We start from the raw sequence: 15,691 nt of genomic DNA, 5'->3' as shown, positions 1-15,691 counted from the left end.
GGAAGTTATGAAAAGTTGATTGTAACTATAAGCTTGGGCCAAAGCAAGAACTGCTGTCTACAAAAGAGGTTATATGGGAAATGAAATGACTAAAAGACTAGTATCTATGCACAAAACTACTGAGGAAAGAGAAACACTTACTTCCTTGGTGAGGCCATACATTACCTGTTTAAGTCATTACCACAAATGGTACTGCAAGGCTACCATTTCCTTAGCCTTAATTTGCAAGGTTTTGAGTTTGTCTAGAAGCATCCTTCTTTTTCTCTGTCTCTCCTCACCCCACCACCCACCCACCTTTCCTTCTCATTTACACACATTCTCTCTCATTTTCTCATACTCACACAGTCAAATGCAGACATACACACATACCTTGTTTCTCCTCATAGATCAACTGGTTAATACCTAGTAAACAAGTTAAAAGCAGCCAACAGATTAAAAACAAAAAACAAAAACAGTAATACAGTTGGTCCTCCATATCCACAGGTTCCACATCCTCAGATTCAACCAATCACAGATGGAAAATATTTTTTAAAAAACAATAAAAATTAATGCAACAATAAAAAAAAGAAAAATACAGTGTAACAACTATTTACATAGCATTGACATTGTGTTAGTATTATAAGCAGTATTATAAGTGATCTAGAGATGATTTAAAGTATTCTGGAGGATGTGCATACATTATCTGCAAGTACTAGGCTATTTTGTATCAGGAACTGGAGCATCCCCATGGGGTCCTGGGACCAATCTCCCACAACTACCAAGGGATGACTATATAAAGGTCCTTATACAGCTAAGATTTACAAGTTTTCTTTCCCACTAAATCATGGGCTTCTATCACAAGCAAAGGATATTTTTAAAACAATAGTCATTAGCTGAGGGAAAATAGAATTAATACCAGAACATTGTTTTGCTTTGTTAGTCAATGTAGGAAAATGATTAATAGCACGGACTTTGAAACTAGGTTGCTTGTGTTGAAATCCCAGCTTTGACACTCACTGGCTGTGTGACTGTAGGTAAGTTATTTAACCTCTTTAATTCCTGTTTCCTCATATGGAATTGAGAATAATTATTGCATTTATCTCATGGGCTGTTGAGAGAATTCAGTGAATTGATATACATACAGAAGTTAGAACAGTACCTGGCATACTAAGTACTCATTGCTTTTTGGAGGTGCAAATGATATCCATAGCAGTTGGCCAAATATGTAAAGTGTAAACGAAAACGAAAATTATATTGTAGACTGGATAGAATCTTGGTGTGAATTTTATTCTAACCTTTGAAATTGTTCTTGTCTGAAATTACCTATTGGAACACATGAAGACACTGCCCCCCAGGGGAGTCACCCAGATCCAGGCCTCCTGAAACCACTCAGATTCTCTTTCCTCAAAGGCACTACTTCAAGACAGGAATCATTACAGCAAAGAGGAAGTCAGTGTCAAGATTGAAGGGTTCACTCCCAAGTAATCTCAGTAAAGCCACATTTAGACCCAGCTCCTTGAAAATGAAAAAGGAGAAAGCAAGGGGTCTGAAATAAAGAGATTTGCATTAAAATGAAGAAAGTTAATTTCTGTACTCCATTTAAATCAATCCTGGTGGGTTGGTCTGTTCTTCCAGACCTAACAAAATTAAAATTCTAAAGCTCAGACACCCAGGGCCACCACCAGCCTAAATTGTACCTTTGTACAAGTTAGAAAAAGGAGCCCTTTCCCCATGGTCAACCCAGCCCCTGACCAGCATCCCTGGTCTAGTGAGTGGAGCTTGCAGAATTTTAGCCCCTAAGGGCCTCAGTCCCCTCTGCAGACCCCACCCTTCACACCAGGCTGCAGCAGCCTGTGGACCCCACTATTTTGAGAAAAGAGCCTCACACTCTACTCTGAGGTCTCTTACACTGAAAGAGTTTTACTTACATTTTTTAAAACCTGGTGTGCACATTGACTAATTATTTTCAAAACACATTTTTCTGCAGACAAAATTGTCAGAAAGAGAAAACCAATACACCCTAAGAAAGATACAAATCAATAATGCTGAGAACACGATGAAAAGTCTTCTGTCTGACGTAGAGGAATTAGTTGAAAAGGTAAGTATGTATGTATTCAGTTTCTGGGACAGCCTTCAAAGAAAGGATTTAGCTGATGTGAAGCTGGCTGGTCACGAACGACTGAGGCTTAACACAGCCCAGAAAAAATGCAGTGACCCATGTGCCTTAAAATAAATCAAGACCAGACCTGTGGAGAAAGTTAAATACTCAGTCTCTATCGTCTCTTCCCATTTTGATTGGTTTTCTTGAAAAGCTGTGTTTGTGGAGAATTTTCTATGTATTTGTGGCAGGCTGATATGGTTGATTTGTTTAATTAGGATGGTCATTCAGCTGTTTGCCAAGGCATCTTATGACTAAGAGCTACAGAGCATCCAGAATTAAAATTTATTATATAGAATATAAAATTTAAATATTGGTTAAAGTATACATTAAATGGTAAATAGAAAGAAAGGGAATTGTCCTGAGAAAGCAATTTCGCTCCTCGGCAGGAAAAAACCACTTTCAAGCATCACTTTACACCACAGACTAAAATAAATTAGCCTGTTTAAAGAGTTGAGTATAAATCTCAAATCCACAAGAAAATAGAACAAACTACTTATTAAATCTTCAAAGGGAATAACCGAACACTTAAATACGATATAAAGAATTTCAATAAAAAGATACAGATTTGACAAGATAAAATTTCAAATATCCAGTAAAACAACTAAATAAACAAAAAAGACAACTAGACAGAGAAAAATACAACTTGTAAAAGCTGTCAGGAATTAACAGGAAAAACATTAAAACACAGGCAGAGTCAATGTGAAAGGCTATTCAATGCACTCCGCAACAGCGTAATGGAAAACATACATCTATGTGCTATACTAATTTTACAAACTAAGTCACGAGGCAGCATATTTAGCATATTAGAATGTTTAACACAGTTTTGTTTTGTTTTTTTCTAATGATATTCCACCAGTCCTGGCCAGAGTACTTCAGAATTGCTGCTTTCAGAAACTGGTACTTGACATTATAAACAATTCTCATGTTCAACAAAAACTTTAAAAAAATAAAATAACAATAGTATTCTCTTTTGACCTTGTACCCCAAACCCTTTAAGAGATTATGCTTTTGAAAATGTAAATTACTCTAATTGTACCCTTGGAAGATTTATCTACTTTGAAATGCACATGAAAATTGTGTCCCTAGTTTGCTGGCAATGGCACATATTAATCCAATCACTAGTGCTTGAAGAACAGTGAAATCTCTTAAACAGTAAAGGAAATACTAAGAAATAAATCTTTGTGGAAACTCATTGTTACTTCATGTTGGTATCAGATATGGTGGAAACTTGCTAAAAGTATCTTAATTCTTTTTTCTTCTTCTTCTTCTTATTTTTTTGAGATGGAGCCTCACTTTGTTGCCCAGGCTAGAGTGCAGTGGCGCGATCTGGGCTCACTGCAGCCTCCGCCTCCGGGGTTCCAGTGATTCTCCTACCTCAGCCTCCTGGGTAGCTGGGATTACAGGCACACACAACCACACCTGGCTAATTTTTGCATTTTTAGTAAAGACAGGGTTTCACCGTGTTAGCCAGGCTGGTCTCAAACTCTTGACCTCAGGTGATCAGCTCACCTCAGCCTCCCAAAGTGCTAGGATTACAGGCGTGAACCACCACGCCCAGCCTTAATTCTTTCTTGAGGAAAGAATTTTCAAGAAAACATCTGGGGAAATGTTTTCACCAAGATTAGCTCCTCCCACAGCCCAGGCAGAGTTCCTGATCCTTTTGTTGTACAATTTCCCCACTTCTAATGTAAGCTAAATGCAGGCTTTCGTGGAGGGGAAATAATGTACGCTCGAAAGTTAACATCACAGTAGAAAAGGCTCCCGGACAAGAAGAACAGACCACCAACACAGGAGGTTGATGATAAAGCTACTAGGAACTTTCACTCGGCTGTTTCCATCAATTTTTATTGAATATAATGTTCTGACCACAGTCCTGATTGTGCAAAAACCTGCTGAAATGTTTCAAAACAAATGCCCAGGGCTGGTCTTAATGACTTTTTAAGCATTCTTCAAGCCCTTGCTCTAGAAAAGTCCATGATTGATTCTTAGATTTAAGGAAAGCTGTGTCTTAGAAAGCCTTCTATCAAGAAACTAACTAATATTTGGCTTTAAATCGAGTAAAGGATTTCATTGTGTATACCCACAGTGATAAAAATCAGTAATATTGCCCCTTGAACTTGACAAGTAATACCACTTTTTGCAGATTACCTGCCACACGGATTTCATGTGATCCAAAGCTCACAAGTTACATCCACCTAGCTACGGGTTTTGTCTGAACTTCCATTTCTAAATCCTCCAGCCTTCTACTGGGAAGTCCTACAGCCCTTTCCCACCACTTATGTCTGGGATTTCCCTGAAGGATGCCCATCCATCTGTGTTCGTAAATACCCAGTGCTCAAAAGATGCTCACTTTTGCTGCTGCTGATCTTGTCTGCAATGAAAATTCCAAAGATCATGCCAAGATTCTGCTTTTCCATGTTCCCAGAGCCACTGTGCTCAAGGTCAGAGTGTCACTGGGCTACAAGCAAAGGTGAGATGTGGCCCTCTCCCAATCTCAGTGCTGCCCCTCACCATCTGGATCTTGAAGATCCACTGCAGAGACCAGAGTTACAAAGCACAGTCTCCAAGGGCGGCTCAGGAGGTGCTGCACCATCTCCTCCACTTCTACTCCTTGAACCACAGCAGAAGCTACCTGAATGACAACTCATGCAGAGAGACCCACAGGACTAAAAGGAAAGTAGGCTATCTCCAAGCATCAAAAGCATCTGAACCTCATCTCTGGTCCTTCCAAAAAGGCAGGAGAAAATTAAGTACGGTGCTGGATTCATAGATTCAGTCATGGCTCAAAAATATTTGGAAAAATTCCACAAAGGTCCAAAACGCAAAATTTAAATTTACCATATGCTGAGTATTACTTTGAATCCATATGAATGAAGTGATGTATAGGCATTGCATTGAGTATTATAGGTAATTTAGATATAATATATATGGGAGGATGTGCATAGGTTATAGTATTGCAAATACTACACCATTCTATGTAAGAAACTTGAACAACCATGAATTTTGGTATCTGTGGGGGCTGGGTCCTGGAACCAATCTCCCATGGATGCTGAGGGACAACTGTTTACACTTCTATTCCAGAAGCCTTATTGAACATCTGTATATAATAGTTATTTATTTATTTATTTATTTTCAGACACAGTCTCGCTCTGTCACCTAGGGTGGAGTGCAGTGGCACAATCTCGGCTCACTGCAACCTCTGCTTCCTGGGTTCAAGCAATTCTCCTGCCTCAGCCTCCTGAGTAGCTGGGATTACAGGCGTGTGCCACCACATCCAGCTACTTTTTATATTTTTAGTACAGACAGGGTTTCACCATGTTGGTCAGGTTGGTCTCAAATTCCTGACCTCGTGATCCACCCGCCTCGGCCTCCCAAAGTGCTGGAATTACAGGCGTGAGCCACCACGCCCAGCCTGTATATAACAGTTATTGTGCTAGGTGCTAGGTATCCTGAAATATAATAAGGCCCTGCTTTCAAGATGCTTCAGTCTAGCAGGGAAACAGATATGTAAAAACATAATTATGATGCAGCATTTAATAACAGAAACATGGTACAGGCTAAAGAGTAACTCTAAGGAAGAAATAGCGAACTATTTTGGCAGGGGTACACTAGGAAGGGCTTCTCAGAGAAGGTGAGTATTGGCCTGTGTATTGAGAATGAGTAAGAGTTTATCAAATAGTCCCAAGCAAGGGGTAAGTACTATGAGAACAGACAGATGTGAAGCAATGTGCTATGCTGTTGGGACTGGAACTGTGGCCTTGTGGAAGATTCACTGTAAGGCAGAGAGAGCAGGAGATAATGCTGAAGAAGCTGTCAGAGGCCCAAGTGTGAAGAACCTTCCCAAACACACTCATGAGCATGGGGACTGCAGCCTGCGGACTCTGAAAGTCATTCAGGTATTTACCCAGAACAATGAACTGATCAGATTTGCACTTCAGAAATGTTCCTCTGCAGTGTGGATGATAGACTAGCCAGTGAAGACTGACAACAGGGGCACTGCTTAGGAGACCGTCACAGTGGTCTAGACAAGAGAGCAGTGGGTTGCTGTCTTGCCTTTGTCTGAAAAGAATTTGCAGAGAACAAGGATGAACTGAGACTGTGGTCATGGAAAAGAGGAAGACAGGCCAGAGTGGCAGGTGGAATGAAACAGACTTGGTGACCAACTGGAAGTGAGAAATAGCAAAGAGAGAAGCTCCATCCTGAGACGTGGATGACTAAGACTACGAACACGAATGGATTACTCTGGACATTTTAAAAGTGAAACATCTGTGAAGGCACAGAGGGCAGATAGAGATGTGAATCTGCAACTCAGGGTAATCAGGGCCAGAAAGGAATTTAGAGGTCATTAATGTTCGGGAGGTAGGCAGAAGTAGATATTACTGTACAAATTCTGAAGTAGCACACCAATATTCCTACTATTGGTTTGTCCAGGACTGTTGCTGTTTATGCTTGTGTCCCAGAGTAATCACTAAAAGTTCTCCTTTTCATGTGCAAAATGCCCCAGGTTGAACCATAAAATATATGATCGCCCTAGGTATCGGTTATCATCCTCACGTAATCTACCTTTTATGTACTATATTACCAAGACATCCTTGCCACTTTTATGTCAAATATGTACAAGAAGAATTTTCTGTTGAGATGAGCAAACTACTAATACATTTGTAATATAAACCACCAACTAATTTACAGTTGCAGGTAATTTTTTAATTTCAGCTTTTCTTAAACCGAGGTGCACCGGTTTTCCCATGTGCCTATATCATTATTTTCTTTCCACAGGCAAAGTTACAGAAAAAATAAACATTCAAATAAGCCTCACTATAGGTTCGATTCAGTAATCTTACAATGTAAAGGAATAGATGTTCCTCTTTGCCACTGATCAAGTCATATATACAGTGTATCAACAGCTATATATCTCTATCTACCTGTATCTCAGCGCCCTCTGGCGTTTGTCAAAAAGAAGAGGTTTTCTTATAGGCATGACACTTTTCAGCTGTCTCTCATCACTTCAACTGAAGTTTCCGTATCAAAAAATAGTAAGTTTAATGACACAGTAATAACAAGAGCTTTACTCTGAAGTATCAAGCCAAAGTAAAAACTAGGGGTGTTAGTTTTGCTTTGCAAATATAACTTAAACTGGATCAAAGATCAACTCGTTAAACATTCTAAAATTTTAAATGTTTGTGCCCATATTTTTTAAAAGCAGGGAGGAGTAATATTAAAATTTATTATAGTTTCTGCATATTTAATTTTAAAATGACCACAAATACTGTTTTTCTGGAAAGCACTAGAACAAGCCAAGGAGAAGACTGGAATTGCAGGAAGGAATATAATGACTTAGAAGACAGTGTCCATTCAGAGAGCCCACAGTTTATGAAGAGACTGATGACCACACTGCTGCTGCACAGTGGGCTCCGTGACTACGGGAGCCTTGCTCTGTAGGGAGGGGATTACCCATCTCCAATAAAAAGCCTCTGGGCATGTGTTTGTTATAATACCATTTCTGCGTTCCCTTCCTTGTCCATCTGAGAGGGCCACTTGCTTGGGTTATTCCTGGAGAGTGTAAAAACGTTCCTGGTAAAATCATGGCATAATCCTCTGGGTAGAATACTGGATGAAAGGAGAGAAGTTTAAAACAACCACTTCCCTATCCTCAAGAAACTCTGTATAATGGGTCTACTAGCGCTCTGTGTGGCAGATCACCCCACAGCTCCTTCAGATATTGTAGCAGTTTTTAAAGAGCTGAGCCAAAAAAGCACCAGACAAGGCAAGTGGGCATTTGACCAAATGCCAGACTAAAGAACTCTTCTTCCTCTTAAATATAACCCATAAATCAGTCTTTCAAATCCCAAAAGTAAGTACATGTCGCCCATGCTGTGCATACAGGGTGGTATTCTGGCCTTGAATCATTTCTGTGCTCTTAGATCACATTCTGTCCTTAACCACACACACAAAAACACACACATACGCACAGACGCCCACACAAACCCTTTCTAAAGAGGCCACATTTGAGTTGGGCATTATTTTTGACAAATACTGTGTGAGATCTCTGAAACAGAATCTCCCAAGTTGAGAGAATGGAATCAGCTTTTTGGAGAAGAGCTCCATTCACGCTGAGCCAAATCTGCTTGAGCAGTTATTTGTACACAAGTGCCATCAATGTTGATGGGAATTTGGAATGAAGCACTGAAAACAGCATTTTAGCCCAGTGAGAATAATCCTTGAAATCTCTGTGGTAATTCAATTTCAGCAGTGGTTGGACCACCCAGGAGCCACTAGAAGCATGGTGCATTTCAAGGTCTGCCTGTTTTTTCAACAATTTTCTCTTTGAAACTTTAAGCTCTTCAGTCAGCACAATGTCAAAATGATCAGCGGACATGGGCAATTTTCTAGTCCAGCAACTTGAGATACAGTAAAAATTTGAAGAATAAATTACATATGAAAGGCAGTTGGTTGTGATTGAACTGTGACTGATGATATAGGAATAGCACCAGATTTTATAGCCTTCTGTCATTCTAAAACTGGCCATCAAGTGAAGTAACTTAGAAATGGAAAGCCAAACATTGTATGTCCTAACTGATATGTGGGAGCTAAGCTATGAGGACGCAGAGGCATAAGAATGATACAATGGACTCTGGGGACTTGGGGGGAAGAGTGGGGTGGGGAGGGATACAAGACTACAAATGTGGTGCAGTGTATACTGCTCGGGTAATGGGTGCACCAAAGTCTCACAAATCACCACTAAAGAACTTACTCATGTAACCAAATACCACCTATACCCCAATAACTTATGGAAAAATTAAAAATTTTTTAAAAAATAAAACTGGCCATCACATTAGCTTTCATGCATTATTTTTGGGATGATTTTATATGTTATAGAACTTTCACATGCCAGGAAGATTTATGTTTATGAAACACATAACCCACCCGTATCTGTGCTTATATAACATTCTTTTTTCATACATTTAATCTAGCTTTTATATGGATTATTTGTAGGAAAATCAAGCCTCCAGAAAAGGGCAACTTGTTCAGAAGGAAAGCATGGACACCATTAACCACGCAAGTCAGCTGGTAGAGCAAGCCCATGATATGAGGGATAAAATCCAAGGTAAATATATTCTCTTCTGGTTCAGTTTAATATCAAGGAAACACTCATGTTATTAACATCAGTAGGCATAATGGCTACTGTTAAGTGTCTGCTGTGTGCCAGGAACTTGTTGGTACAGTATTATAGGTTTAAACTTGTATAAGGTCTTCATTTCAAGTTTGTTTATCTGGAATTTCTGAGCACTCATCCCTACTTACTATCTGTTGATGTTCAAGAATCAATGTATAAAATCATTCCCTTTTTAGGCATTTCACAGAATACCCTTCTGACAGAGGAGATTGCATGCTATGGTGTCTCTAAAATGCAAGAGTTGAGTAGGAGTCACAGATTTTTCTCAGTTATTTGCAGAGAAAACATTGCCTTTAGAATGCCGGTAAACCGTCGGTTGACCCAAATCATCACAAGCTGTTTCTATGATGGGCTTTCCCAAAGGCCAATCAGGCAACATGCTTGGGCCTCAACCCAGAAGAAAAGGAAGGAGCGGGGCTGTGAGAGATTTCTTTGTCCTAAAGCATTGTGAATGATTGTACCTTCCCTCATTGGAGGTTTGCTTAATTTGTGCTCTCACTTCAATAAATGCAAGATAATCTTGAAGACTACTTTAATAGTGCGCTAATAGTTGGCCTGCAATTTACCAGCAGAAAACAGCAGATTTCATGTGTTATAGGATAAAGATTTCCTTGGGTGAGAGTTTGCTAAGATCCAGTATCTGCATTTCCATAGTTTTTATTATACTATATATTAAGGGCTGGATGACAACACCAAGTGCATCCCAGGGCACAGTGGCGATAAAAGGAACCACAGTGGAAGATTCATGTCTTTTTACTGAGGCATATTGCATGCAAACGGACATATAAAAGCAAGATTAATCATTTGTCATGTTTCCTTTGATGCCTATAATAAACAATAAAAGCAAATGACATGCAATCCAAACACTCCTCACTCACATCCTCTCTCATGGCTCATATTTTTGCATTTCCTGACAAAATATTCTTTTTCTATAGCATTTTTTTTTTTTTTTTTGAGACGGAGTCTCGCTCTGTCGCCCAGGCTAGATTTGTTCAAAAAGTAAGATTGAAGAAACTTACTAGAAGAAACTTACTAGAAGATAACATGACCTTAGCCAACTAAGAAATAAATGCCTCTTTAGGCAGCAAATGGCAGGACCCTAGTAAGCCATTCACAGAAAATAATTCACCTTTGCTGTTGTTACCCATGTTTTGATTCAAAAGTGTTTCATTTGCAAAGCATCTGAACCCTCTTACTTGATCCTTTAAGAATGGGAAAAGATGAAAAAATACAAAGGAAATGTAAATGGGAAACAATAACTTCTAACAGTTTTTAAATTTTTAAAATAATGTATGAATAGTCTCCAAAGACCAAAGGCAAAAATACTATTGTCTGTATTTCCCTTTTCTGATCTATACTGCAAGTAGCTAAACTAAAACAGGCCAAAATTATAAATATAAGACTTGCATCAAAATGCCAAAGAATTCAGCATCACAAGTGCTAGAGCTGAGGAAAAAATATTTTCATTTAGTTTATTTCACAGGTTAATATTTTAGACTTTACTTGAGGAGTGGATGTTTAATCCCTTTATATAATTCTGGAATGCTGTACAACACCAATTATATGTCATTCCTTATTCCCAACCATCTCTAAAATAACCGCTGGTGACCTTCAAGCTATTATCCACATAAAATACAACCCCTTATCCTGGTATGATTTATGTGACACCAATGTTTGTTTACCCGTCTTGTCTGGCCAACCACATAGATCATAGTAAACCACAGACACGCAATTTCATTTATGCCAGCAAGATAAAATGCTTCCTCTTGGAGGTGCAGTAGAACAAGGTGACAATTACATACCTTCCTTCTCATCATATGTAGTAGGAATGAGGGATTCAAAGAAGTATTTCAGTCTGCTAATATTTAGACAGGTCACCTAATCCCTTTGAGCCTCAGTGGTCCCTCCAGTTCTAAAATTCTCCACCTGACTTATGCAAGTGGGGTGAAAATGACCTAGAGTAGTCACACTCTATAAGGCAAACAGCAACTGCCAAAAAATAACTATTAATGAGCAAAAGCTCACATCATATTATAACAAACCCCCTTTTATATTTAGCCTGTGAAATAATTTGAAAGATGCATTTGGACAGCTATCAATATGCTCTCATTTTGGCTTAAAGCTTTGATCAAATCTTTGTCTAAAATACAATTAATAACTCCTACACATTAATAATCTCACCCATGACAGGAGTGATCTCTGAGCATTTTCTCCAAGTTAAGTATGTTATATAAAAGGCTGATCAAAGACTGTAGATTTTGATGCCTTGAATATCAAGTTACAATATTTAATGCTAAATATTAGCATTCTCGAATCACTGTGGAAACCAGATGAGGATGACAGCAGAGGAGGCTTTGTATTAGCCAGTTCCCATTCTGAAGACACCGCACGGGAAGCAGAGATTAGTGGTTTCCTCGTGTCTTTCTCCTTCGTGGAATAGGTGATGAGCTCCCATGCTTGCTGGGATTCACAGCATGAACACTAGCATGCTGCCTTTGAATGAGTCTCTCTTTCCATTTCAGGATCAGCCCTGCCCTTTGCCCACAGCCCTTGCTCCCTTGCATTTCTAGTGCCCGGTCATCTCTCCCTGCTGCCTTGTTTCACCATGTTCTTCCTTTCAGAGATCAACAACAAGATGCTCTATTATGGGGAAGAGCATGAACTTAGCCCCAAGGAAATCTCTGAGAAGCTGGTGTTGGCCCAGAAGATGCTTGAGGAGATAAGAAGCCGTCAACCATTTTTCACCCAACGGGAGCTCGTGGATGAGGAGGCAGATGAGGCTTACGAATGTAGGTGTATTCCTCTCATAGCTGACCCAGCACATGTTTGCCCTCTTTGTGGGTCCAACAGCACACATTAAACCTAGGGCAACATATAGTCAAAGCAACCAATTTCCAGTGTTCAGAACTATTTAGAATCTACATGTGGCCACAGGGAATCATTCAGGACAACTTGACTTTATAACCAAGATTTTCAGATTCAGGCCCAACTTTGAGCCCCTGAGAAACAGCTGAGATGCCACAAGGAATCTATAGCAGTTGGTGAAAAACGTATAAAACAGTAGAAGGAAGGCTAAAGGAAACCAATTCCCAGAACTACATTAAAAGAAATTTTATTGAGAAGGCAAGAATGCTACAAGCCCAGAAACATTCATGTTGTGAAGACCATGAATGACTTTAATATCTTCTAGCCTCCAGTGGAAATTTAACATTTCCTTCAGCAATGAGTGTAGGCACCAAACCATAGTAGTATTATTGAATCTATCACTTGATCACTGTATCAGTTATCAATTACTATTATAACAAGGCCCAGGCCAGGCGTGGTGGCTCATGCCTGTAATCCCAGCACTTTGGGAGGCCAAGATGGGCGGATCACAAGGTCAGGAGTTTGAGACCAGCCTGGCCAGTATGGTGAAACCCCATCTCTACTAAAAATACAAAAAATAGCTGGGCGTGGTGGCATGCGCCTGTAGTCCCAGCTACTAGGGAGGCTGAAGCAGGAGAATCGCTTGAACCCGGGAGGCAGAGGTTGCAGTGAGCCAAGATTGCACCACTGCACTCCAGCCTGGTGACAGAGCAAGACTCCAGCTCCCAAAACAAAACAAAACAAAAACCACCTCAAATGTATTCATTTAAAACAATAACCATTTATTGCTCATGCTTTCATGGGTTGGCAATTCAGGCTGGACTCAACCTGGACAGCTCATCTCTGCTCCATGTGATGTGTATTGGCTGAGCTCACTCAGATGTCTGGGGCTGGCTGGGAAGGCTGGGCCTCTCCCTCCATATGGGGTCTTAACAAGGCTAGTCCAGGTTGTTCACGTAACAGCAGCTTTAAGAGGGCAAGAATGAAAAGCACACAGTCTCTTAAGCCTAGGCTTGGAGCTCAGCAGTGCCACATCCATTTTACTGATCAAGACCAGCCCAGACTCAAGGAGTAGAGAGATAGACTCCACTCTTGATTGGAAGAGCTACAAACAATTGGTTTAATCTACACAATCAACGGAAGAAATCACAGATTTGCATATCATATTTTAGCTGCTGCTGCTATCTCATAACACTGTTTAAATTTACCAATAACTCAAAATTATGGTAACTATTAGATCCACCTTTAGATCTTATTAGTTAAGGGATTAGTAAAGAAGCATATATATTATTATATTACATTTAGTTTTTAAATATATTAGTCTCCTTTTAAGTTCTATATATTTTATTGTATGCATTTTGGAACACACTCTGAGAAGCGGTCTGAAGGCTTCGTTCGATTACAAAGGGACTAATGACACAAAAAGGGTTAAAGGGCAGTAGGTCGTTTTCCTACAACTGTCACTATCAACTTCTGCTAACAATTATTGTGGATACTGTAGAAAGACATTATTGACATACAGGTTTATTGTGGTGGCAAATATGTAAAGTCTTAGAAACGATAAGAACCAAAGAAGAATCTCAGGCCCCAGTTCTGAGTCAGACTCAGAAAGGCTAGAGCTCTGATGTCAGTCAATGTCAGATGTTTCCAAGCTTGTCGCCCCCTGTGGAATTTAACAAGGCTTCCCTGGAGAAGTGGGACCAATCACATCTCCCACTCAGCCTCCTTTCACCTAGAATGCATTTTCCAACACTTTCTGTACTCAGCCAGGAACTTCTGTGTTCTGCTTACAGTGATGGAAGAAAATCTCAACAAGACAAATATTCCCTGAAGAAAACAGAAATTAACATATTCAACATATGTGCCTTTGAGCAGAGAATAAAAGACACATGCAAAGTTTAAGAATATCATGTCATTGCCATTTAATCTTTTTTCCACGAAAATCGTGGTTTGGATTTGACCCAGTAGAGCTAACTAAAAACGGTTGCCTAGAGAAACTACAGAAAATGAGTGGTTATGAACATCATTTTGCCTTATTACTGACAAGATAAGTTTGGTTATTTTTAATAGTAAAAAGCATACTATACCCAAGTCCCCTTTACACAGTAAAATTATTAATAATCTGGATAATAATAAGCATAGTATAATGACATGGTTTTCACAAAAAGCACAACCTCTATGGGAAAACTAATCAAACCTTTCTTTCAACTGACAGTTATCCAGGGACTCCCAAACCCTAAAAACTAGCATTTTTTACTTCAAATCTAAAAGGTGGAGCTATTTTTGTGAACAATAGCTGCAATCTCCATTGCTAAAGAAGGCATGGCCTGAGAATTTTGCAACTTTGCAAAATGCTGGGAGGAATGGAAGCAAACAGGAGACAGCCACAGTGAGCCTTTATCTCCATTTCTTCCCAGTACTGAGCCAGGCTGAGAGCTGGCAGCGGCTGCACAATGAGACCCGCACTCTGTTTCCTGTCGTCCTGGAGCAGCTAGATGACTACAATGCTAAGTTGTCAGATCTCCAGGAAGCACTTGACCAGGCCCTTAACCATGTCAGGGATGCCGAAGACATGAACAGGGCCACAGCAGCCAGGAAGCGGGACCACGAGGTACAGTGGACACTCACCATCAATGCATTTCAGCATCAGCAGTGTGATGGTACACCAAGAAGGGGCAGTTGATATAAATTTTGTTTAAATATTAGTATATTTAAATAGTTATATTTTAAAATATTGGTGTATTTTTTGATGCTATAAATTACTAACGTGTGTGTTCCTAAAATCAAGTTGTAACTAGGATAATTGTCTAGTTCTTGCTTTGATAAGAATGCAGTAGTTCTGGTGCTTGTGTCCATGTGTATGGATCTGTTGTTCTTGCAAGTGGGTAAGCAATGCATAGCTTTTTTTATACTGAGAGCACTGGAAGGCCAAAGCATCTCAAAACCGTGTGTTCTGGGCATATGTAATTTTTGGAAAGGCACGATAAGCAAATCTCACAGTCTGGCTGGTCAGCAGCTGCAGGGATAAGGAGACTAATTGCCAAGGCCACGCAAATGCAAAGAGGACGGTGAGGAGGATTCCCAGACGTGATCATAGCTTGCAAAGATGGTCGTCTCATGGGGCCAGAATTTGTACATGCCCACACCTGCAGAGCTGAGAACTGGTAGTGGTCATGTGTCCGCTTCAAGCAATGCATGTATTCACAGCCACCAGCAACAAGAGGGGCCATCTTTTGATAGGATGACACATGCATGTTCAAACATATTTTAAAAGATTAGGGAGAAAAGAATACTGCGAACAAATAGAAACCAATTATGAGCAAATTCACGAATTCAGTTATGTATTATTGTGGTTGGCAAAAGCCACTTAAACTAGGCTCTCTAACCCGATTTTCAGCCATCATTGCCCCTCAGTAAGAATCCTTGTAAAATTTCTTCCATAAAAGTTAATTGCACTCATCACCACTATTTGCTAATGGGAGCAAACCCCTAGCCAATATTTTTTAGAATAA

The 15,691-nt window shown here is 39.8% G+C and overlaps 1 protein-coding gene across 4 annotated transcripts in view; it reads left to right on the top strand.

The window, feature by feature from the left end:
• LAMA4 (laminin subunit alpha 4) overlaps window positions 1–15,691 on the top strand; it is a 148,881-nt gene that overhangs the window by 69,939 nt on the left and 63,251 nt on the right. For all 4 annotated transcript variants that reach the window (XM_063620074.1, XM_055261780.2, XM_055261765.2 and 1 more), the window contains exons 9-12: window positions 1,967–2,077; window positions 9,134–9,245; window positions 11,936–12,103; window positions 14,597–14,790. In XM_063620074.1, coding sequence (XP_063476144.1) covers window positions 1,967–2,077; window positions 9,134–9,245; window positions 11,936–12,103; window positions 14,597–14,790 — 585 coding nt within the window. The remainder of the gene's footprint in view (window positions 1–1,966; window positions 2,078–9,133; window positions 9,246–11,935; window positions 12,104–14,596; window positions 14,791–15,691) is intronic.

This window comes from Symphalangus syndactylus, chromosome 2 (assembly GCF_028878055.3).
Source record: "Symphalangus syndactylus isolate Jambi chromosome 2, NHGRI_mSymSyn1-v2.1_pri, whole genome shotgun sequence".
Taxonomy (NCBI): Eukaryota; Metazoa; Chordata; class Mammalia; order Primates; family Hylobatidae; genus Symphalangus; species Symphalangus syndactylus.
The sequence above is the reverse complement of the archived record's forward strand: the minus strand, read 5'-3'. Positions and strand labels throughout refer to the sequence as shown.